The sequence below is a fragment of the Hemitrygon akajei genome, chromosome 22, assembly GCF_048418815.1.
Source record: "Hemitrygon akajei chromosome 22, sHemAka1.3, whole genome shotgun sequence".
NCBI lineage: Eukaryota > Metazoa > Chordata > Chondrichthyes > Myliobatiformes > Dasyatidae > Hemitrygon > Hemitrygon akajei.
Window position 1 is genome coordinate 18,481,177 of NC_133145.1, and position 24,733 is coordinate 18,505,909.

Consider the following 24,733-nt stretch of genomic DNA (forward strand, 5'->3'; position numbering starts at 1 on the left):
ATAAATTACTGTTTATAAAAAAATGCTAAGATTTTATTATTTCTCTGTTTTTAAATAACATTACCACATCAGCAATCTTCCAGTCCTCTGGCACCATGCCTGTAGTGAAAGAGGTTCGGAAAATAATAGACCATGTGCTATTTCCTTCTTTGTAGGCCAGCAATATTTTATCTAGGCTCAGTGTATCTTCTAAGAACATTAAGTCCCTTAATACACCCGCTCTCTCCCAATGGTTATCCTTCCCCTGACATTTAGAGTCAAACTATGGAAACTAGGTCCTTCTGTCCAACAAGTTCATGACAACCAAGAAGCTAATCATATATACAAAAGAAACACAAAAGAATGAAATGAAAAATGGCACACATCAAGACAGACAACCAATGTGCAAAAGAGAACAAACTGTGCAAATACAAAAAAGGATAATAAATAATTAATATTGAGAATATTAGACGGAGTCCTTGAAAGTGAGTCCATGAGTTGTGAACAGTTCAGTGCTGAGGTGAGTGAAGTTACCCTCTCTGATTCAAGAACTCGATGATTGAGGGGTATTAATTGTTCTGGAACCTAGTGGTGCGAGTCCTGAGGCCCCTGTAACTCCTTTTTGATGGCAGCAGCGAGAAGAGAACACGGCCTGAACGGTGAGGGTACTTGCTGATGGATTTTGCTTTCCCGCGACTGTACTCCTTGTATATCTGCGCAATGGTGGGGAGGGGAGGGCTTTACCTGTGATGGACTGGGCTGTATCCACTACTATTTTATAGGTTTTTCCATTCCAATGGAAGTGTTTCCATTGCAAGCAATGACGCAAGTCAGTATACTCCACATTGTACATCTATACAAGTTGTCAAAGCTTTAGGTAAGATGTCAAATCTGTGCAAACTTCTAAGAAAGTAAAGGTGGTACTATGCTTTCTTTGTAATGACACTTATGTGCTGGACCCAGGACAGATTATGTGAAATGATAACACCAAGGAATTTAAAGTTGCTGACCCTCTCCACTTCTGATCCCCTGATAAGGACTGGTTCTCTCCTCCTGTTGTCAATAATTAGCTCCTTGGACTTGCTAACATTGAGTGAGAGGTAGTTGTAGCACCACTCAGACAGATTTTCAATCTCCTTCCTATTTGCTGATTCATCACCACCCTTGATTTGGCTAACAAAAGTGGTGTCATCAGCAAACTTGATTATGGTATTTTACAGCCTCACAGTCAAAGTACAAATCAAGTAGAGCAGGGGGCTAAGCACACAGTCTTGTGATGCACCTGTGCTGATAGTAATCTTGGAGCAGATGGATGTCAATCTGAAATAACTGGGGTCTACAGGTGAGGAAATTATGGATTCAGTTACACAGGAGGTATTGAGGCCTAGGTCTTGGGGTTTATTCATTAGTTTTGAAGGGATGATAGTACTGAATGCAGAACTGTAGTCAACGAAGAGTACGCTGATGTATACATCTTCATTGTCCAGACGTTCTAGGGTTGAGTGAAGAGCCAATGAAATGGCATCTACTGTTGACCTGTTGTGATAGTAGGCAAACTTCTTATCCATTTCCCCTCAATAAAGGGAAAACATCTAGTCTGAACTTTTGCAATTACCTTCAAGACTGCTTTTCATTGACCTGATGTTGATATAAGTAACTGTTTCCAGTTTATGTTTGATAAATTATTGTGCTGCTAAGTAAAATTGGCACCTCAATACAGAACTTTGTTTTTGTCTACAACTTGACTAAATGTAACTATTATGATGACGGTCTCCAAAATGCTTCCACAATATTTTCTTTTTCACTTGGCAACATCATTCCCTAAAACTAAGTCCTGCCAAAGGGTCTCAGTCTGAAACGTCAACTGTACTTTTTTCCACAGATGCTGCCTGGCCTGAGTTCCTCCAGAGTTTTGTGTGTTGCTTGGATTTCCACCATCTGTAGCTTTTCCCATTTGCCACTGCTATTTCCCTTTTGCTGCACTTGCTGTGTACTCATTAAGAAACAAATTCAGTTCAAACCTTTCTTCATGTTGTTACTATTCTAGTTAATGTTAGGATATCTGAAATTAACTATTACTGGATTATATCTGGTACTTCTCAAACATGTGACTACATATTTCGTCGTCTACCTCCCTCTGATACTGAGTGTCTGTAGATACTACTGGCAGTGTCATTGCCTCTTGTTTAATCCCTAAAGTCATCACAGCTTGACCAGTTCCTTATTCAAGAATACTACATCTCATATTTCACACCTATCTCACTCATCACCCTGTCAGCAACATTCTATCCATAAGTACTGAATTCTTATTCACTGCAGCTCTCCTGCCTTACTGGTGCCACTGGTACAGCTAATGTCCTTACTACCAAGACCCAATACAATTGAATAGTTAGCAACACTGAAGAGTGGGCTCTGGCTCTGTTCTCTCAAGAAGGCATTGACTTTTACTGCCTTCAGAGGGTGGTGTGATGAATTGAGGGTATTTCTGCACTCTCCACCCCATCTGGTCTTTTCTATCTTCAAATGATTAGGCTATGGAATTATATCTCCTTAAGCATGTTTGACTATGTAATATTCAGCTTCATGAATGCATTGTAGTGAACATTTGCTCTTGGTCTCTTGGAAAATTGGATCCTGAGCACTTGTAGTTGTCAACATTTCCAGCATTTGGCTGTCCTGGATGTCAGAAGCTTCCTTGATATGCCACATGACAAAGAAGTGTACTTGATGAGACTGAGAGCCCTGTCATGTTTATATTCAGTAAAATCAAATTGCACTTTGAGTTATCACTTAACATTGGGCTGTTTTAATGTTGGAATAGATTTTTTTAATTAAAGTTATCTTGTAGCAAAGAAAAGCAGGCTGGTTTCCTCCATTCACTAACTGGCTACATCTATCAGATTCAATGTCAGAGAGTCTCCAGTAGCAGAATGATCCCACCAGTGGTCAGAAGGCAGGCAGTGAGCACCTCCCCTTTTCATTCATCTTGATGTTTCAATCTCCCTTCTCACTTTGCAAATCTGCAAACAATGGAAGCTTTAATCGGTGAAACGGAGTCAAACAGTGGCTTCCGTCCCATTCCGCAGCCTCCTCACCTTGATGCTCATGCTCACTGACTCCCAGAGTCCTCTTGGGGACAGCAAAGTGGTCGATCACCCAAACGATCTCTAAACAGTCTCCAAATTGCAGATTCCAACTGTTCCAGAAACATTTAAGACGAAAAACAGACATGAAGGTAGTAAAATAAATAGTTTCATGGTCTATCCAGAATATGTCGACTGTGGAAGCATTATGTATGGATGCCACCTTGGCAAGTCCAACTCCATGCTGACTATCACGTGTTACGAATGAGGAGCAACTCTGATGGGCAGAAGGGGTGCAGAGTCGCACCCCCCCTCTTTTTGAGAATCGCAAAATCGCTACTATTTCAGGTCTGATACCAAGGAAATGAGAGAGAGACAACGCAGGGATACACAAAAGTGGAATGTCTCCTCCTAACAAAAGTGGAACGGAAGCACTGATTACTGCTATTGTCTCTTGGAGAAGGAATTGTGTATTGAGTACTGTTCTATTCATTGAAACCCCTCAGGGGGCAACCAGAGTGGTCTGGTTGATGGGTTGCATCATCCCAACCTGATTGACACCTGAGACCCCGTGAGTGGGGATAAAAGTAGGGTCTGGGGAAACACCCCTCAGATGCACCAGGAGAGACGCTATGAGACCGGTGGGGGCTTGTGTGTGTGTCCACCCTTGCCTGGGTGACGAGTCCACCACGGAAGAACGGTCTAGCTAAAGGACGGAGGGGTCATATGTGAATGGCCACAACAACAACGCATCGACGGATCAAGATCGTAAAGGAAAGTCGGCAAGTCAATAGCTGTTACTCTCTCTCTCTCTCTCCAACAATTGCAACACAGTGATCAACAACTACCGCAGCCTGCATGAACTGAACTTTATATTTCCATCGGACAATTCATTATCCCCTAGACAACGATAGAGCTTATTTCTTATTGATTATAATTATACCCGCACTTTTAGGTTTAGTATTGATGACGTATATTATCTGTATATTTGCAATGATATTATTTTTGTGTATTTTTACTAATAAATACTGTTAAAAATAGTATCACCAGACTCCAACGGATACTCCTATCTTTGCTGGTAAGATACCCAGTTACGGGGTTCATAACAACTTGGGGCCTCGTCTCAGGATTTGATACCAAATTGGAGGGCCAGTGAATCGGGCTTTTAAGTCCAGACTTGGATCTGGTTGCGTGGGTAACCAGACGGGAAACCAGCAAAGATGGACGTAGACGAATTTACACAAAACCCGACTTTGAAGGCGCTAGAGGAGGCCACAAAGACGGACTTGGTAAATATTGCGAAAGGACTGAATCTCGCAGAGGTGAGGTCGTCAATGAAAAACTGGGAGATGCGGAGGGCCATAACTCAGTATTATATTGAGAAGAATGTGTTTTCGGCTGAGGTATTGGAACAGATCCCTGAAAAGGTACCAGCTATTGGGACGGCTCAGTTAGAGTTGGAAAAATTAAGGTTGGAACAGAAGAAAAGGGAGTATGAGCTCCAGCTAAAGGAGTTAGAGGTGAAGAGGGAGCATGAAATTAGGTTAAAACAGCTGGAAGCAGCTGAAAAGGAGAAGGAAAGAGCTTGAAACCAGAGGGAGCATGAACGTAGGTTACAACAGTTGGAAGCAGACGAAAAGGAGAAGGAGAAACAGAGGCAGCATGAGCTGAACATGGAGAAGTTAAAGCAAGAGAGAAGGGTCCAAGGGGCGGACCGAGAGGAGAGGTTTAATGTTAGCAGGTAGTTTAGGTTAGTACCTCAGTTCGAGGAGACGGATGTTGATAGTTATTTCTTGCATTTTGAAAAGGTGGCAGTGAATCAGAAGTGGCCCAGAGATCAGTGGGTGGCGTTGTTACAAAGTGCGTTAAAAGGGAAGGCACAACGGGCATTGCGGCGTTGTCTGTGGAGGAGGATTAGTATGAGAATTACGAGGAAGTAAAACAGGCCATTCTTCGGGCCTACGAATTGGTACCTGAGGCATATAGACAAAAGTTCAGGGATTTAAAGGAAGTGTGGAATCAGACGTATGCAGAGTTTGCCTATGAGAAGGGTGTGCTCTTGGATCACTGGTGTGCGGCAGAAAGGGTGGAAGAGGATTTTCGGCATTTCAGAGAGTTAATTCTGATTGAGGAATTTAAAGGCTGTGTTTCGGATGATATCCGGATGTATTTGAACGAGAAGCCGAATAAGTCCGTATCAGAATTTGCCAGGTTCGCAGATGAATATGTCCTAACCCACAAGACAAAGTTTTCCTCGAATAAGAGTTACCAGAAAGACCATAGGAACGGTACAGAAAGCCCGCTGGCTGAGGCAGAAATTCAGCCGGGAGCTAGTGGTAAAAGTAAGGAGGAAGAAAGGCAAGCTGGCAGGAGGGTTCCTGGCTTGACCTGTTTTAATTGTGGAAAGGTTGGTCATATTGCATCTAAGTGCTTTGCTCCGAGGAAGGAGACAGGAAAAGGGAACGCAGCAGTCCCTACAGGGTGTATTGTGTCGATCAGCAAATCGACGAGGAAGCCCCAGGTAGATAAAATACGAGAGGGGTGTGAGAAATTTATTTCAGAAGGGACCGTGTTGGTGAAAGAGGGAGAAACACCAGTTCCAGTGCGGATCTGGAGAGATACTGGAGCTGAGCAGTCATTGATTCTCAGTAAGGTACTAGATTTTGGTCCTGAGACTGGAGAGGTAGTTTTGAGAGGCATAGGAAAAGGGACAGAAGCTGTGCCTTTGCATAGGATCATTATAAATTGTGATCTGGTATCTGGACCAGTTGAAATAGGGGTGCGATCAGAATTCCCGAGAGCTGGCATGGACGTCCTTCTTGGTAATGATTTAGCAGGGGGTGAGGTGTGTTCAGCCATGAAGCTGACGAGCAAGCCTGTAAGTGTTGAGGACCCGCCCCTAGGTTCCAAGATCTATCCCGCATGCGCGATCACTCGCAGCATGTCGAGAAAGGCAGCTGAGAAAGAGACCAGTTTAAATCAGTCCAGTATCGATTTGGCTGAGACGTTTTTACCGACCCTGTACCAAGAGAGGTTAGAGGATGGTAAAACGGAGAATAGGGAGGTGAAAGAGAGTAAAGGAGAAGAGGTAGACCTACCCTTAGCCAAGAGGGAATTTATAGAGGCACGGAGTAAAAATGAGAAACAGATAAGGCTGTTAGAAGGTCCAGGGTTGGACATGGATGATCTGTCTGGCTTGACAGAACTGTTTGAAGAAGTTGAAAATTTTAAATGTTTTCCCGATAATGAAATTAGGGCAGTCCTAGATGAAAAGGATGCCATTACCTTGAAGGAGTCTGCTGGGTTAGCAGATGAGGTTATTTTAACCCGCAGGGTTGAGTTTACTCCGGAAGGGAGTTGCCCAGAGAGTAACTGGGAGGATCAGGGGAACTTAGAATTTGAAAAGGGGACGGGTATTGAAAGCCTGGAAGAGGCAGATGTCCCGTCTGAGTGTGTTCAAGATGTGGATGCACATGGTACTGAACCTAGTAATGAAACTCAGGAAAAGTCTGAGGTATCTGATTTAGTTGAAAAGGAATGCAGTTCTTTCGGGTCAGATGGACTTGGTTCAGTGAAGAAAGGGTTAACCTTGGTACTAGTGGGAAGTGAGAATTCCCAGTTGTTTGTGTTAGAAGGTGTGTTAAAAGTTAGTGAGGAGATAAAAGGTGGTGATGTGAATATTATTAAAGGAGAAGGGAAAAGTGTAGTTCCTAAATTGAATAAAGAAAATTTAAAGTCTGGATTGGTGTCAGAAGCAGTAAACAGGCTGAAGGAACAATGGCTTGTTAACAAGGTGCCTGTGAATCAATTACAGTTTGATTTGGAATGTAAAGGTACCTCACTCGCTAATGTTATTTAAGGGTGTGCTGTGAAGAGGCAGTATTTGAAATGTTGTTTGGACAAAGAGGGATCACTTGCAGATGTGAAACTGAAAACTAATAGAATGAACGGTCCTGAAGATAAAATTAATGACTTGCTTAAAAATAAAGAATTGTGTGGAAGTTCAGAAGATGGGCTAAGTTTGGAAAACATTGTTGATAAAATAACTCCTATGAAAGGAGTATGCAAAAGCCTATTCCACACTGGTGAGCAAGCTAACCACGTGAGAGTTAAGTGGAAAAGAGGCGAAGGTTGACAAAATGCCACTTTAAATAACAGGATCTGGTTTTGAGGGATTTCGACAAAGCATGTAAATAATAAAGACAACACCATGGAAGATTGACTGTTGAGTTTAAAAGTAAAATAAAGATTAGTATTTGCATAAACTTTTGTAATGTACTACAGAATAATCACACATGTATTGGTTCACATTTTGTATTATATACTCAAGACCACAACTCTTTAGTTTTGTTTTGCTGAAGAAAAGGAATAAAAGTAGGTGGTTATTAAATTGGAGTCTGATGCTACAGGAATTTATTAAGAATTTGATATTAAGATACAGCATATTAAAGGAAGTGATAATGTGCTCGCTGACTGTTTATCTAGATGCTAAATTGAATGTATAACTGCATTACTCTGTAGTGAAAACTCTTTTGTATTGTGTTAGATTCTGAAACTCTGTAAGACTGTGTATTAGTTAATTTTCCCCTTTTGGGTGAAAATTCTTAGAAGGATGGGGGTGTTACGAATGAGGAGCAACTCTGATGGGCAGAAGGGTGCAGAGTCGCCCCCCCCCCCTTTTTGAGAATCGCAAAATCGCTACTATTTCAGGTCTGATACCAAGGAAATGAGAGAGAGACAACGCAGGGATACACAAAAGTGGAATGTCTCCTCCTAACAAAAGCGGAACGGAACCACTGATTACTGCTATTGTCTCTTGGAGAAGGAATTGTGTATTGAGTACTGTTCTATTCATTGAAACCCCTCAGGGGGCAACCAGAGTGGTCTGGTTGATGGGTTGCATCATCCCAACCTGACTGACACCTGAGACCCCGTGAGTGGGGATAAAAGTAGGGTCTGGGGAAACACCCCTCAGACGCACCAGGAGAGACGCTACGAGACCGGTGGGGGCTTGTGTGTGTGTCCACCCTTGCCTGGGTGATGAGTCCACCATGGAAGAACGGTCTAGCTAAAGGACGGAGGGGTCATATGTGAATGGCCACAACAACGCATTGACGGATCAAGATCGTAAAGGAAAGTTGGCAAGTCAATAGCTGTTACTCTCTCTCTCCAACAATTGCAACACAGTGATCAACAACTACCACAGCCTGCATGAACTGAACTTTATATTTCCATCGGACAATTCATTATCCCCTAGACAACGATAGAGCTTATTTCCTATTATTATTATACCCGCACTTTTAGGTTTAGTATTGATGACGTATATTATCTGTATATTTGCATTGATATTATTTTTGTGTATTTTTACTAATAAATACTGTTAAAAATAGTATCACCAGACTCCAACGGATGCTCCTATCTTTGCTGGTAAGATACCCAGTTACGGGGTTTGTAACACACGCATCCAGCTTCAATAGTTCATTCCCCTCCATAGATGCAGCCTGATTTGCTGAGATCCTCCAGCGTTTTCTGTGTGTTGCTCAAGATTTTGCAGCTCTGCAGAAACTCTCATGTTTTCCATTTAATCTAATCCCATTTTAGTTGTCACATATTTCCATCACCTTTCCCAGATTCTAAGACTCAGCTACATACTATGAGCAATTTACATTGCCATTAACCTGCAAATTGCATATCTCCATACGTGGGAGGAAACTAGACCACCCGGGGTAAACTGATGAGATTATTGAGAGAATGTACAAACCTCCTTTGAGGTCAGGAGTAGAGGCAATAGCTTCTTATGAACTATGCTGCTGTGTCTGACTTTTGCACTTCACTTAAGTGCAAACACTATACAAACAAAACATTTTAGTAACATAACTTTTCGGCTTTCCCAAATTTCTTCAGTCCTGCCGAAGGATTTCAGCCCAAAACGTCGACTGTACTTTTTTCCATAGATGCTACCTGGCCTGCTGAGTTCCTCCAGCATTTTGTGTGTGTTGCTCAAATTTATTAAGTGCTTGCTTAGCTTCTGCTTTCAGGATCAATTAGCAAATCAAATAATCAGTAATAGCTGATCAAGTGGTTAAATATTAGTTTCTACTGGCTGGCAAATTTTTAGCATTGACTAATCATGTAAAAGAAACACAGCTAAAAGGCATCTTAAATTTCAAGTTAAAGTCTTAAATACAAATCCAAAACAAGATTTCATTGATCAGAATTTCAAACATGCCCAAGCTTACCAAATTCTTGGCATTTGCAGTCTGTTGAAATTCCAGTCCACTGAAGTGCAACCCCTCTGAGCTGAGTACCATCAACAAACATGTAAAATCTGATACAATTTTGTGATGCTGCCATGGGCACCCAGTAGTTGAGTAATAGGAAAGAGTGACGGTGAAGGATAGGGATACTGCGTGCAGAGATAACAATGCAGGAATAAGAGGAGATTTCATTGCAGTTGATTCCCTGATAAGCATCGAATCAGGACAGTGCATCACACCAGGCTAGATTATGGTGGCATGGCATCACCTTTGTCACAATTTATATATCATTAGTGAGTTTATTATGAGCCATTTCAGTGCTGTGGCAGGGCTGATAAACTAAAGGGGAGGAAAAGCCAGGCATAAATTCAGCATAAAACAAGTCTAGAATTGAACTGTAAATGAAGGTTGTTCACAGAATCATACAGCACAGAAACAAGCCCTTTTAACCCACTCATCCCTGCAATTTTGATGTCAATCTACACTATCACCATTTACCAGCATTTGGCCTACATCTCCCTTAGCCCTTCTATCGCAATACCTGTCCAGATGCTTTTTAAATGTTGTAATTGTTAATTTCCTCTACCATCTCCTCTGGCAGTTTGTTCCAGATAACCACTGCTCTGTGTGGGAAAAAATCTTACTCCTCAGAACTCTTCGCTCACCGTAGACATATACTCTCTAGATTGCAGACTCCCCTTCCCTGGGGAAAAAATACTATCTATCTTAGTTATGCCCCTCATAATTTTATAAGCTTCTATAAGGCTATCTATCACATAATATGCCAATGTGAATAAACCCAGCCTTTTATTTTTTCTACATTCCTGCCCTCCATTCCAGAAAATATCTTGGAGAATCTCCCCTGCACTATCCCCATCGCCACCACATCTTTCCTGAAATGTATTGACCAAACTGTGCACAAAAGCCCAAGTACAATTGAACCAATGTTCTGTGCAGACATAATATCATGCACCAACTATTATACCAAATGCCTTAGGTTGTGAAGGCAAAGCATACCAAATGCCTTCTTCATTGCCAAATAGACACTGATACAGAATGGCTATACGAGAAGCTTTAGAGCTTATTTTCTTCCTTCAAATATGAGTGAAGAGATTTTATAAAATAAAGCATTTCAGAGTTCTGAAGAACTATTACAATTTCAGTAAAATCAATGGCACTTTCAAAATACACAGTATTATCTTGCTATTCTTTCTTAAATCAGTGACAATTATATTGATATTTAGAACTAATTTGAATTTCCATTTTAAAGACTATAGAGTAGAATACAGTATGCATAGCAGTTAATGTCAAACCAACTTTCCCTGTGACCTTGTAATCCTGAAATTAGCTTTGAATTTTTTTCCCCACTGTACACAATAAACTCAAATACTCTTCAAAATTCCCACTCAAGACTATTGATTTTAAGCCATACAAGACTGGCAAACGAACAATATGGAATGGATTATAGCAAGAATAATTTCAATCCGGTTAAGAAAAAAATTTGCCCACAACACATCCAATAGTTATAGACAATAGACAATAGGTGCAGAAGTAGACCATTCGGCCCTTCGAGCCTGCACCGCCATTTTGAGATCATGGCTGATCAACTACTATCAATACCCGGTTCCTGCCTTGTCCCCATATCCCTTGATTCCCCTATCCATAAGATACCTATCTAGCTCCTTCTTGAAAGCATCCAGAGAACTGGCCCCCAATACCTTCCGAGGCAGTGCATTCCAGACCCCCACAACTCTCTGGGAGAAGAAGTGGAGGTCAAATCATCAAATCACTATTTCCTTATATTTATAGCCATTCTTATTTTTCAGCATCTTTGCAGGTTTCAACCACTTTGTGTCACAACCCACTCTTTTCTTCAACCTGTGACATTTGGATCAACCTACTAAGCTGTAGTTATTATTAAAGTCTCAAATAATATAAATACAGAAAATACTGTAAATATTACAGGCTGGATGACATTTTTACTTTTAAATTTCACAGATGCTGTTGACTACTTTCAGCATTCACTGTCTTTAGTTTTGACATACAACATCTGTTGTTTTGGATTTCCTTTTGCATAGCAGTGCAAAATTTTTTATCCAATTAAGTGGCTACATTTTACCTTATTTGATAAAGAAGCAGCTGATAGACAGTCAGGATTTGACAGACACCAGCAGTGTCACTATTTCACAATCAGCTACTCAGCCTGCTTCAGAGACTAATTTATGCTTACTGTCGCTTATATTACCTGGTAATTACAGTAGATGTCTACAGTAGACGTAGAGTACTGTATAAGGATCTTAGCAAGACATTTGATAAAGTACCCCATGCAAGGCTTATTGAGAAAGTAAGGAGGCATGGGATCCAAGGGGGTATTGCTTTGTGGATTCAGAACTGGCTTGCCCACAGAAGGCAAACAGTGGTTGTAGACGGGTCATATTCTGCATGGAGGTCGGTGACCTGTGGAGTGCCTCAGGGATTTGTTCTGGAACCCCTTCTCTTCATGATTTTTATAAATAACCTGGATGAGGAAGTGGAGGGATGGGTTATTAAATTTGCTGATGACACAAAGGTTGGGGGTGTTGTGGATAGTGTGGAGGGCTGTCAGAGGTTACAGTGGGACATTGATAAGATGCAAAACTGGGCTGAGAAGTGGCAAATGGGGTTCCAGTCAAATCATTGTGAGGTGGTTCATTTTGGTAGATCAAATATGATGGCAGAACATAGCATTAATGGCAAGACAGTGTGGAGGATCAGTGGGATCTTGGGGTCCGAGTCCATATGACACTCGAAACTGCTACGCAGGTTGACTCTGTGGTTAAGAAGGCATATGTTGCATTGGACTTCATCAATCGTAGGATTGAGTTTAAGAGCCGAGAAGTAATGTTGCAGCTATGTAGGACCCTGGTCAGACCTCACTCGGAGTACTATGCTCAGTTCTGGTTGCCTCATTACAGGAAGGACGTGGAAACCATAGAAAGGGTGCAGAGGATATTTACAAGGATGTTGCCTGGATTGGGGAGCATGCCATATGAAAACAGGTTGAGCAAACTCGGCCTTTTCTCCTTGGAGCGACAGAGGATGAGAGGTGACCTGATAGAGATGTACAAGATTACGAGAGACATTGATCGTGTGGATAGTCAGAGGCTTTTTTCCCCCCAAGGCTGAAATGGCTAGCACTAGCGGGCATAGTTTTAAGGTGCTTGGAAGTAGGTACGGAGGTAATATCATGGGTACGTTTTTTTTATGCAGAGAGTGGTGAGTGCATGGATTGGGCTGCTGGCAGTAACAGTGGAGGCAGAAACGATAGGGTCTTTTAAGAGACTCCTGGATGGATTCAGATTCAGATTCAGATTATTGTCATTTAGAAACCACAAATGCAAAGCAGTTAAAAAATGAGACAACGTTCCTCCAGAATGATATCACAAAAGCATATGACAAAACAGACACCACCAGAAAATCCACATAACATTTGGCAATCCCCAATCCGGAGTCCAGAGAGGCTGCTGCGTATTAATATCGCGCTACTGTCTTAGCGTGTTCCCGGGAAAGGAGCTCCAAATCCACCAGACAAACAAGACCAAAAACTAAAGCTACGAGACCTACACAAAACCACATAGTTACAACAGTGTAACAATAGCATAATTGATTAAAAAAAACAGACCATGGGCACAGTAAAAATAGTCCAAAGATGTTAAAGGACTATAAGTTAAAAAGAAATCACCACACAATTTCCACAAGTCCCCAGGGTCCCGACAGACTTGCCATCCCAGGTCGGCGGCAGAAGGGAATACCCCCGCTATGGACTTCCACGGCGCCGCCCAACAGCCTCGCAAACGCAGCACACACCGAAAGCGACCTGACCACAGCGGACTCCGAGTCCGTTGAACCTCCGAGCCGACGACCATCCCCTCCAGCACAGCTTCTCCGAGCACCATCCTCTGACGAGCGTATTAAGACAGCCCCGCCAACGGCCATCGGCAACGCGACCCCGAGGACTGGGGGCCTGTTCTTCCCAGCAGAGTCCCGGACCTCAGAGCAACAGCAGCAACGAAGAAGGCCTTCCTGGAGATTTCCAGATGTTCCTCCGTGCTCCCACGTATGTTTTCAATCGATTACGATTGCGCATGGCATCCCACTTCACAAATAACAGATAATCAGCTCCAGAGACTCAGAGCTTAGAAAAATAGAAGGCGATGGGTAAGCCTAGGTAGTTCTAAGGTAAGGATATGATTGGCACAGCTTTGTGGGCCTAAGGGCCTGTATCGTGTTGTTGGTTTTCTATGTTTCTATGTTCTATGAATTCTCTCCTGTTAAACATGCAGATCATAAACCAATATTTTCTGCCTCTACTTTCTTAACTACAAATTAATTCCTTTTTGCTTGGCAGCTATCATAGATTAAATATGACCATATGTAACCTTGGTTTCATATTTAATCTGGGGATGAACTCTCAACCACACAGTTCTACAATCAGGGACACTGTGTATTTCACACCTAACATCACCTATGCCAATATACTAATGTTAAAATTCCTTTCCTCATCCAAATCATCTATTTCCTTGCCTTCTCCATTTCTGTAATGTCCTTCCATCTTACACTTCTCCCTACCGAGATACACTGTGGTCTCTTTTAGTAACTGCTCTGCCCATTACTGCAAGAAACTGCAGAGAGCTATGGACAAAATGCTGGTGGAACACAGCAGGCCAGGCAGCATCTATTGGAAGAAGCAGTGTCGATGTTTCAGGCCAAGACTCTTCGTCAGGACTAACTGAAAGGAAAGATAGTAAGAGATTTGAAAGTAGGAAGAGGAGGGGGAAATACAAAATGACAGGAGAAGACCGAAGGGGGTGGGGTGAAGCTGAGAGCTGTAAAGGTGATTGGCAAAAGGGATACAGAGCTGGAGAAGGGAAAGGATCATGGGACGGGAGGCCTCGGGAGAAAGAAAGGGGGAGGGGAGCACCAGAGGGAGATGGAGAACAGGCTGAGTGATGGGCAGAGAGAGAAAAAAAGGTGAGGGGGAATAAAATTAAATATATCAGAGATAGGGTAAGAAGGGGAGGAGGGGCATTAACATAAGTTAGAGAAGTCAATGTTCATGCCATCAGGTTGGAGGCTACCCAGATGGCATATAAGGTGTTGTTCCTCCAACCTGACTGTGGCTTCATCTTGACAGTAGAGGAGGCCATAGATAGACATATCAGAATGGGAATGGGACATGGAATTAAAATGTGTGGCGACTGGGAGATCCTCCTTTCTCTGGTGAACAGAGCGTAAGTGTCAGGCGAAACGGTCTCCCAGTCTGCGCCGGGTCTCACCAATATATAAAAGGCCGCACTGGGAGTACTAGACGCGGTATACCACACCGGCCAACTCTCACTCTCTCTCTGCCCATCACTCTGCCTGTTCTCCATCTCCCTCTGGTGCTCCCCTCCCCCTTTCTTTCTCCCTAGGCCTCCCGTCCCATGATCCTTTCCCTTCTCCAGCTCTGTATCCCTTTTGCCAATCACCTTTACAGCTCTCAGCTTCACCCCACCCCCTCCGGTCTTCTCCTATCATTTCGCATTTCCCCCTCCCCCTCCTATTTTCAAATCTCTTACTATCTTTCCTTTCAGTTAGTCCTGACGGAGGGTCTCGGCCCGAAACGTCGACAGTGCTTCGTCCTATAGATGCTGCCTGGCGTTCCACCAGCATTTTGTGTGTGTTGCTTGAATTTCCAGCACCTGTAGATTTCCTTGAGAGAATTATGGATACAGCACAGCACATCACAGAAACCAGCTACACCTCTATGGACTCTGTTTACACTACTCACTACCTTTGTAAAGCAGCTAACATAATCAAAGATCCCAGTCATCCTAGACATGCCCTCTGTTTCCCCTCTTTTACTGGGCCAAAGTTACAAAAGCCTGAAAGAAATTGCCAGCAGGTTCAAGGTCAGCTTCTATCTCGCTGTTATAAGATTATTCAACATTTCCCTGGTCAATAAGATCAATTCTTGACCTCACAATCTACTTTGTTCTGACCTTACACTTTATTGTCCCTTCCCCTGAACACTTTATTTTGACAATCAGGCCATTGTCTCCTGCACCATCACCAACCTCATCAATTCTAGAGATATCCCATCCATTGTTACCAAGCTCACAGTTCCCTTAACCCACACTACCCATTTCTACCTCCTATCCAAGATCTACAAACCTGACTGTATGGGTAGGCCCACTGTTTCTGCCTACACCTGCCCCATTGAGCTGTGTCTGCATACCTTGGCTCCATTTTATCCCCCAATTATTTTACTCGTTCAGTCTCTTCCCACTCTAACTAGAAACTGTTCAGTACCAGTCTCGTGTCCCAATTAAGCAGCACAGTATCCCAAATATAGAAAGGGAATCCTGGCTATTCTCTCCATTAGGTTTTGTTCTTTAAGAGTTCCCAAGCAAGCGGCTGTCGTAATTTAATGATGGTCCAATTCACCAGAATCCACTGCATTGTCAAAGAAATTTCTAAGACCTTTTACAAATACAGAAACCCCAAGTTAACTAAAGAAAAGTGCCGATCAGGATTATGGCACTAGATGAATGTTTTACTAATGTCTTTAAAAAGGGTGTGCAGTATAGACCTTACTGTTAAAGAGTAATCTCAAAGGCACTGAACATACCTCGAAGCTCAGTGCAGTCCACTGTGGAAAAAGTGGAAAAATTTGAAACAACAGCCACACTAAGTCAGGCAGCCCCTCTAAATTTACTCGCCAGAGGAGAATAGTACCTGTAAGCGAGGCTACTGTGATACCAACAGTCATTCTGAGTGAGCTGCTGAAGATAGTGGTTGCAACTGGAGATGAAGTTCAATGGCCCCACAATCTCCAAGGCCTTGCACAAATACGGTATTTATGGAAGAGCGGCAAGGAAGAAGCCCTGGATGGGAAAAAAGCATACCCTTGCCCATAAAGACTTTGCAAAGCATCACTTAGAAGATACTGTAAGATGTAGTAGATGGTCTTGGGGTCAGATGAGGCTACAGTGGAGCTTACTGGCCTCAACACTAAGCGGTACATGTGGCATAAATCTAATATACTGCATATCAGCCAGGTAGCACCATTCCTACTGTACAGTATGGTGGAGGTAGCATCATGCTACGGGGATGTTTTTCAGCAGTATGGACTGGAAATCTGGTCAGGATTGATGGGAAAATGAATGCTGCTAAATACAGACCGATCCTGGATAAAAACCTGCGAGCCTCTGCCAGAAACCTTAAACTGGGTAGGAGGTTCATCTGTCAGCAGGACAAGGCCCCAGAACACAATGCCAGAGTAACCATGGAGTGGCATCAAATGAAGAAAATCGATATCCTTGTATGGTCCAGACAGAGCCCTGACTTTAACTAATTGAACATCTCTGGCAAGACCTCAAGACTGTCTATCACTGGTCCCCAACTAACCTGGTATAGCTTGAGTAATTTTGCAAGGAGGAATGTACATATCTTGCTCCATCATATTGTGAAAAGTTAATAGACTACTGAAAGACCACTGGCTGTAATAGTTAAGAGAAGTTGTTCAACTAAGTAAAGAGGGATGAATACTTTTTAACTGCTGACATTTCAGTTTTTGAATTTTTAGTTTTTCAAGCTTTCCAATTTACCCTGTTCTTTTGGGCTTTACTGTGGAAAAAAAAGCATGTGATTCATAAATGAAAAATCACAGTTAAATTGATCAAAATATCTGGTTGTAATACTCATTTTTGTAAACAAAGGGTTGGAGACTGAATACTTTTACAAGGAATTTTGCAGTATGATGAACATCTGAAACTTATGGCATGAAAAAGTAACAGAGGCAGAAACTTATTATATTTACAAAGTACCAATTGAGTACTTAATGTACTATGACCTATAAACATAGGTTAAAAAGTGCATTTAGGCTGAACACCTTTCAGCTGATACAGACATTGGCAAAATGGGTCTTTTTCTATAAATCATGGGAGAAATAAAAAGACAAGTTTAAATGCCACTAAATGTGCTGATGACAAAGTACGTTGAAAAATTAGTATGAGACAAGTATAGCAAGCATAGAACATAGAAAATCTACAGCACAATACAGGCCCTTCAGCCCACAATGCTGCACATATACTTACTTTAGAAATTACTTAGGGTTACCATAGCCCTCTATTTTCCTAAGCTCTTGGATGTACCTATCCAAGAGTCTCTTAAAAGACCCTTAACATATTTCTATGGTACCCTATTCCAAAGATAGTATTGGTAAAAAGCCCATTTAATTATAGTTATCAGTTAGTTATAGTTATATCAATAGTTATCAGAAGCAATTTTTATTAATATTCTAATATTATTTTCTGCTGATCTTAACTTGTGTTACTTGTAACTGTGTGCATCAACATTTAGTATTTCTATTCAACCATAAATTGAAAATGTCTTTTTTAATTTTGTACGGTATCAACTGTCTTTTTTCAGGAAACATTGACTTTTATGTTTTAAAACTTTGATAATAATTTTAGAAAAATATAAAGTGGAGCAATGAATCATCCTCTGGTTATTGTTGAGATGCAGATAAATATTAACTAGCTACAGTAACAGCAGTTTACAAAAAAATACAGTGGACATAGAATTTTCTATAAATAAAAAACCTAGCAAGTGAATCCAAAATTTGTGCTCCTTTTGAAAAGATGGATAATAAAATGTCAACTGTATTGTCCAGTACAGTATTTGCTTAACTTAATTAATAGTTTAAATGATAAACAAGGGTTGTCTGATTGTGGATCACAGATTGGTGACAATGTATGTATCCAGAATAATGACTCCACAGCTGAAGTTTATCCATAACTATCATTTTTAAAAATTTGTAACAATTTTGAATCGGTTAAACTTTTCAAGATGTTTTTGCAAGAAAAAAAATCTCGTGTATGTAGTTAGTCTATGCAATAAAATATTTAACTAGACCATAAGACCATAAACAAAGGGGCAAAATTAGGGCCCATTAAGTCTGCTCCACCATTCAATCATGGCTGATTTATTTGCTCTTTCAACCCCATTATACTGCCTTCTCCCTATAAGCTTTGAAACCCTTATTAATCAAGAACCTATCAACCTCCACTTTAAATATATCCAGTAACTTGGCCTCCACAGCTATCTGTGGTAATGAATTCCACAGATTCACCATCCTCCTGCTAAAGAAATTCGCCCTTTCTGTTCTAAAGGGACATACTTGATTTCTGAAGTTGTGCCCTCTGATCCTAGACTACCACTAATGGAAACATTCTTTCTATCTAGGTCTTTCAGTATTCAATCAGACCTGCCTCATACTTCTAAACTACAGTGAGTATAGGCCCAGAGCCATCAAACGCTTCTCATATATTAACACTTACATTGCAACAATCATTCCTGGTCAGGTGTTTCTCCAATGCCAGAACACCCTTCCTTAGATAAGAGGCCAAAACTGCTCATAGTACTCCAAATGTGGTCTGACCAATGCCTTATAAAGCCTCAGCATTACATTCTTACTTTTATATTCTTGACCTCTTGAAATGAATGCTAACATTGTATTTCCCTTCCTTACTACTGACTCAGACTGCAAGTTAACCTTTAGAGAATCCTGTACTAAGACTCCCAAGTTCTTTTGCACCCAAATTTCCTTTGTTCCCTGTTTAGAAAATAGTCTACATCTTTATACCTTTCACCAAGTACATGACAATACACTTCTCTACACTGTATTCTGTCTGTAACTTCTTTGGCCAATCTTCTAATCTGCCCAAGTCCTTCTGCAGACTCTCTGCTGCCTCAATGTTGCATGCCCATCCACCTATCTTTATATCACTCACAAACCTGACCACAGAGCCATCAATCTGATATTCAAATCATTGAAATATAATGTGAAAAGCTGCCCCAACACTGACCTCTGAGGAACAACAGTAGTCACCAGCAACCAATCAGAAAAGGCCCCTTTCCTCCCTCACTTTACCTACTGTTAGTCAGCCAATATTCTATCTACAAACCCCATTTCCAGAAAAGTTAGGATATTTTCCAAAATGCAATAAAAACAAAAATCTGTGATATGTTAAATCACGTGAACCTTTATTTAACTGACAAAAGTACAAAGAAAACATTTTCAATAGTTTTACTGACCACCTTAATTGTATTTTGTAAATATACACAAATTTAGAATTTGATGGCTGCAACACACTCAACAAAAGTTGGGACAGAGGCATGTTTACCATTGTGTTACATCACCTTTCCTTTTAATAACACTTTTTAATCATTTTGGAGCTGAGGATACTAACTGTAGTAGATTTGCAATTGGAAATTTTGTCCATTCTTACTTGATATAAGACTTCAGCTGCTCAACAGTCCGTGGTCTCCGTTGTCTGATTCTCCTCTTCATGATGCGCCATACATTTTCAATAGGAGATAGATCTGGACTGGCAGCAGGCCAGTCAAGCACACGCACTCTGTGTCTACAAAGCCACGCTGTTGTAGCCCGTGCAGAATGTGGTCTGGCATTGTCCTGCTGAAATAAGCATGGATGTCCCGGGAAGAGACGTTGCCTTGATGGCAACATATGTCTCTCTAAAATCCTAATATACGCCTCAGAGTCAATGATACCTTCACATACATGCAACTCACCCGTGCCGTGGGCACTGATGCACCCTCATACCATCACAGATGCTGGCTTTTGCACCTTTCGCTGATAACAATCAGCATGGTTGTTTTCATCTTTGGCACAGAGAACTCGATGCCCATTTTTTTCTGAAAACTAGCTGAAATGTGGACTCATCTGACCACAGCACACGGTTCCACAGTCTTTCGGTCCATCTGAGACGAGCTCGGGCCCAGAAAACTCGCCGGCGTTTTTGCATAGAGTTGATGTATCGGTTCCTCCTTGCGTAATACAGTTTCAAGTTGCATTTCTGGATGCAGCGACGGACTGTTAGTGACAATGGCTTTCCGAAGTACTCCTGAATCCAGGTGGCTATAATTGTCACAGTAGCATGACGGTTTCTTAGGCAGTGCTGCCTGAGGGCTCGAAGATCATGCGCATTCAACAGTGGTTTCCGACCTTGCCCTTTACGCACTGAGATGTCTCTGAATTCTCTGAATCTTTTCACAATATTATGTACTGTAGATGTTGAAAGACCTAAATTCTCTGCAATCTTGCGTTGGGAAATGTTCCTTTTGAACTGACTAACAATTCTCTCACGAATTTTGGCACAATGGGGTGAGCCACGACCCGTCCTTGCTTGCAAAGACTGAGCCTTTGATGGACGCTACTTTTATACCCAGTCATGATACCTCACCTGCTACCAATTAGCCTGCTTAATGTGGAGTCTTCCAAACCGGTGTTACTTGAATATTCTGTGCACTTTTCAGTCTTATTTTAACTCTGTCCCAACTTTTGTTGAGTGTGTTGCAGCCATCAAATTCTAAATTTGTGTATATTTACAAAATACAATTAAGTTGGTCAATAAAACTATTGAAAATCTTTTCTTTGTACTTTTGTCAGTTAAATAAAGGTTCACGTGAATTAACATATCACAGATTTTTGTTTTTATTGCATTTTGGAAAATATCCCAACTTTTCTGGAAATGGGGTTTATATATGTACCTTTCCTGTAATAACAATGGGTCATATCTTGTTAAGGAGCCCCATGTGTGACACCTCGTCAAAGGACTGAAAGTTCAAGTAAATAACATCTACCCACTCTTCTTTGTCTATCCTACCTGTTGTCCTTTCCTCAAAGAATTCCAACAGATTTGTCAGATAAAATTTCCCCTGAAGGAAACCATGCTGATTTTGGCCTATTATATCCTGTGCCTCCTGGCACATCAAAATCTTATCCTTAATCATGGACTGCAACATCCTGCCTACCACTGAAGTCAGGCTAACTGGCTAAAAATTTCTTTTGTTCTGCCTCCCATCCTTCTGAAAGAGTGGAGTGACATTTGCAATTTTCCAGTTCTCCAGAACCATTCCAAATCTAGTGACTCTTGAAAGATCACTTGAATGCCTCCACAATCTCTTCATCTACCTCTTTCAGAACTCTGGGGTGCAGTCCATCTGGTCCAGGTGATTTATTTACATTAAAAAATTTCAGCTTCTCAAGCACCTTCTCCTGAGTTATAGCTATTGCCTCACACCTAACTGAAACTTGAATTTCTGGAACACTGCTGGTGTCTTCCATAGTGAAGACTAACAAAACACTTCCCAAGTAAGTTCCCTGCTTCTTTGTTCGCCATTTCTACCTCTCCAGTGGTCCAATATCCACTCTTGTTTTTCTTTTACTCTTTGTCTTTCTGAAAAAAAAAACTTTTGGTATCCTCTTTTTATATTATTGGATAGCTTACCTTCATATTTCATCTTTTCTCTCTTTTTTTAGTTGCCTTCTGTTGGTTTTTAAAAACTTCCCAATTCTCTAACTTCCATCTAATTTGTGCAATATTATATGCCCCCTCTTTTAGGCTGTCCTTGACTTCCCATGTCAGCCTTGGATGGCCCGTTTTCCCCTTAATACTATTTCATTTTTGGGGTGTATCTATCCTGCACTACCTTCTTTGGGATCCTACACCTTCTGAACTACTGCCAGAAACTCCAACCACTGCTGCTTTGTCATCATCCTGCTAGTGTCCCCTTCCAATCAACTTTGGTTATCTCCTCCCTCATGCCTCTGTAGTTCACCTTACTCCAATATAATACTGATACATGTTCTTAGTGTGTCTCTGTCTCTCTCTCTCTCACACACACACACACACAGACTGCAGGGTGAATTCTATCATATGATCACTGTCTCCTAAGGATCCATTACCTTAAACTGCCTAATCAAATCTAGTCCATTACACAACATCCAAATCAGAATTGCCTTTTCCTTCATGGACACAGCCACAAGCTTCTCTAAAAAGTGATGTCGTAGGCATTCTACAAATTTCTTCGCTTGGGATCCAGCACTAACCTGATTTTCCCAATCTACCAGCATGTTGAAATCCCCAATGGCATTCATAGAAAAACATCAATCTCTTTTCTTCCAACCAATAACAACATTACAATATAATACAGGAATGTCAGATATTTCCAATAGTTTCATGTTTATGCAACACAAAACAAATCACTTCTTTCTTTCCCCTTCAATACTGGGGGAGGTGGGGGGGGGGAATTATTTCTTCCTGGTTAATTGGGTCCACATCCCGTGGCAGGTGGCAACACCTGCCTTTCGCACTGTCCACTGCATCAAATGCACTTTACAGGTGAAGATTAAATTTGTTATTTGTTTCAAGTTATCACACTATACTCACCGTTCAAGATGTGGTCACCTCAAGAACATGGAGATCAAACAAAAACTGGGTGATTGTCTGAAATTCAGTCTCCAACCATGACCTTGGCTTTTCAGACATCTGTCAATTTATTAATGTAATCCTATACTCACAACCTCCTTATCTTCAATGCTCTTATATTGTTCCAATGGAGTTCAACATCTTAAGGAATAGTAGTTCTTCTAATATCCAGGCAGATTACATGTTTCTGGACTCAATAGCAAGTAGACAATTTCAAATAATAAAACAAGAACAGAAAATGTTGGAAGTATTCAGCAGGTTAAACTGTATCTCTTGTCAGAGAAATAGAGTCAATGTTTAGGATGAAGACTTGTTATGAGAACTAAAAAGACAAAAGAAGCTTGTAAAGCTACAGGGAGAGTGGTGAGGGCAGACCTCTGATAGGGTCAAACCAGAGTGATGATGAATGATTTCTTACAGCTTCCCCACAGATTCAAGAGCATCATATGTCTCATTTGCAGTTCTGACAAAGGATCAAAACCTGAAACACAGACACCATTTCTCTTCTCACCGATGCAGATCAAGCTTCTGGTGTATTTCCAGCATTTTCTGTTTCTGCTTAAGATTTCCAGCACCTGTAGTTTTTTTTAATGCTCAATTTCAGATAACTACATAACTCCCATTTACACCTATTCTAGCCCTGTCCAATTGTTTCTTTACTTGCCCCATTTCCACCCACTTTCTGTTCTCTACCATCCCTTTTGTGATTCCATCTCTTGTTCCATCTTCCCGCATAAGAGACCTTCCAAGCTGTGTTGTCTTTCTCTATATTGAAAAATGTATTTCATTTTCTCAAATTTCTTCCAGTTCTGTTGAAAGGTCATCAATGTGGAGTGTAATACACATGCCTAATCTGCTGCAAATTTGCAGCATTTTTCTTTTGCTAAATTTGTTTCAGTCACAGAGGTACTTCACCACCTAAAACCAGTTTTTAATTGCCTACATTTTTAATTGGTTGTTTATATCTGTAATCCATTAACTACTAAAATACTTAAATTTCTCCTCCATACAACACTTTATTTGTTAAATTTTACCCTATAAACACTAAAAATTGCTAATAATGGTATAAAAGCACCAATGATTGTTCATGTTGTCATGCAGCAGTCCATGCATTAAAAAAAATCGGATAAGTTGTAAGTTCACAAAACATGCAAGGGGACAATAAGGGAGGGTAGCACTCTCTACATGTCAAAAGGGAGACATGCCTGTATAGAACAGGACTTTTGTTTTCTCTTACCTGGGAGATGTAACCAGACCGGACCTGTTGCTCACGTTCTAAGCTAGCCTTCAACTGGGCTTCAAGCTCCACTTTGTGCTTTTGAGACTCTACTAATTCCTGTTTGCAATGCTCCAACTGAGTTTTCAATTCTTCAAGCTACAAAAACAATGAATCATAGTTTACAGGAATAAGTCTTCAGTAATACTCTACATATTTCTAAGGATTTAACTGAAGTTAAGGTACAAGTGACAATGTGGCAAAGCATGTGATTCACAGCTCCAATAACTGAGTCCAACCCAGACTTCCACTGCTCTCTGTATAATGTTTCCCTTAAGTGCATTGGTATTCTTCCTAATCCTAAAGACCACAAGTGATAGGATGTAGTAAGACATAGAAGCCATTCAACTCATTGAGTGTGTTCTGCCATTTTATCATCAATCCCATTCTCCCACCTTTCCCCTGTAATCTTTGCTGCCCTTACCAATCAAGAACCTATCAATCTCCACTTCAAATATACCCAATGATTTGGCCTCCACTGTCGCCTGTAGCAATGAATTCCAGATTCACCACCCTCTGGCTGAAGAAATTCCTCATCTCCATTCTAAATGGATGTCACTCTATTCTGAGGCTGTGCCCTAAGGTCCTAGGCCCCCTGCACTATAGAAAACATCCTCTTCTTGTCCACTCTATCTAGGCCTTTCAATACTTAATATATTTCAATGAGATCCTCCATGATTCTTTAAATTCCAAAAAGTACAGGCCCAGAGCCATCAAATGTTCCATTCCCTTTCATTCCTGGGATAATTCTCCAAAACCTCCTCTGAACCCTCTCCAATGCCAGCACATCATTTCTGAGATAAGGGCCCCAAAACTGCTCAA

At 41.2% G+C, this 24,733-nt stretch overlaps 1 protein-coding gene across 5 annotated transcripts in view; it reads right to left on the reverse strand.

The window, feature by feature from the left end:
* The window catches only part of LOC140714546 (uncharacterized), a 441,169-nt gene that overhangs the window by 82,571 nt on the left and 333,865 nt on the right, over positions 1-24,733 (reverse strand). For all 5 annotated transcript variants that reach the window (XM_073025825.1, XM_073025824.1, XM_073025827.1 and 2 more), the window contains one exon: positions 23,873-24,010. In XM_073025825.1, the coding sequence (XP_072881926.1) occupies positions 23,873-24,010 (138 nt within the window). The remainder of the gene's footprint in view (positions 1-23,872; positions 24,011-24,733) is intronic.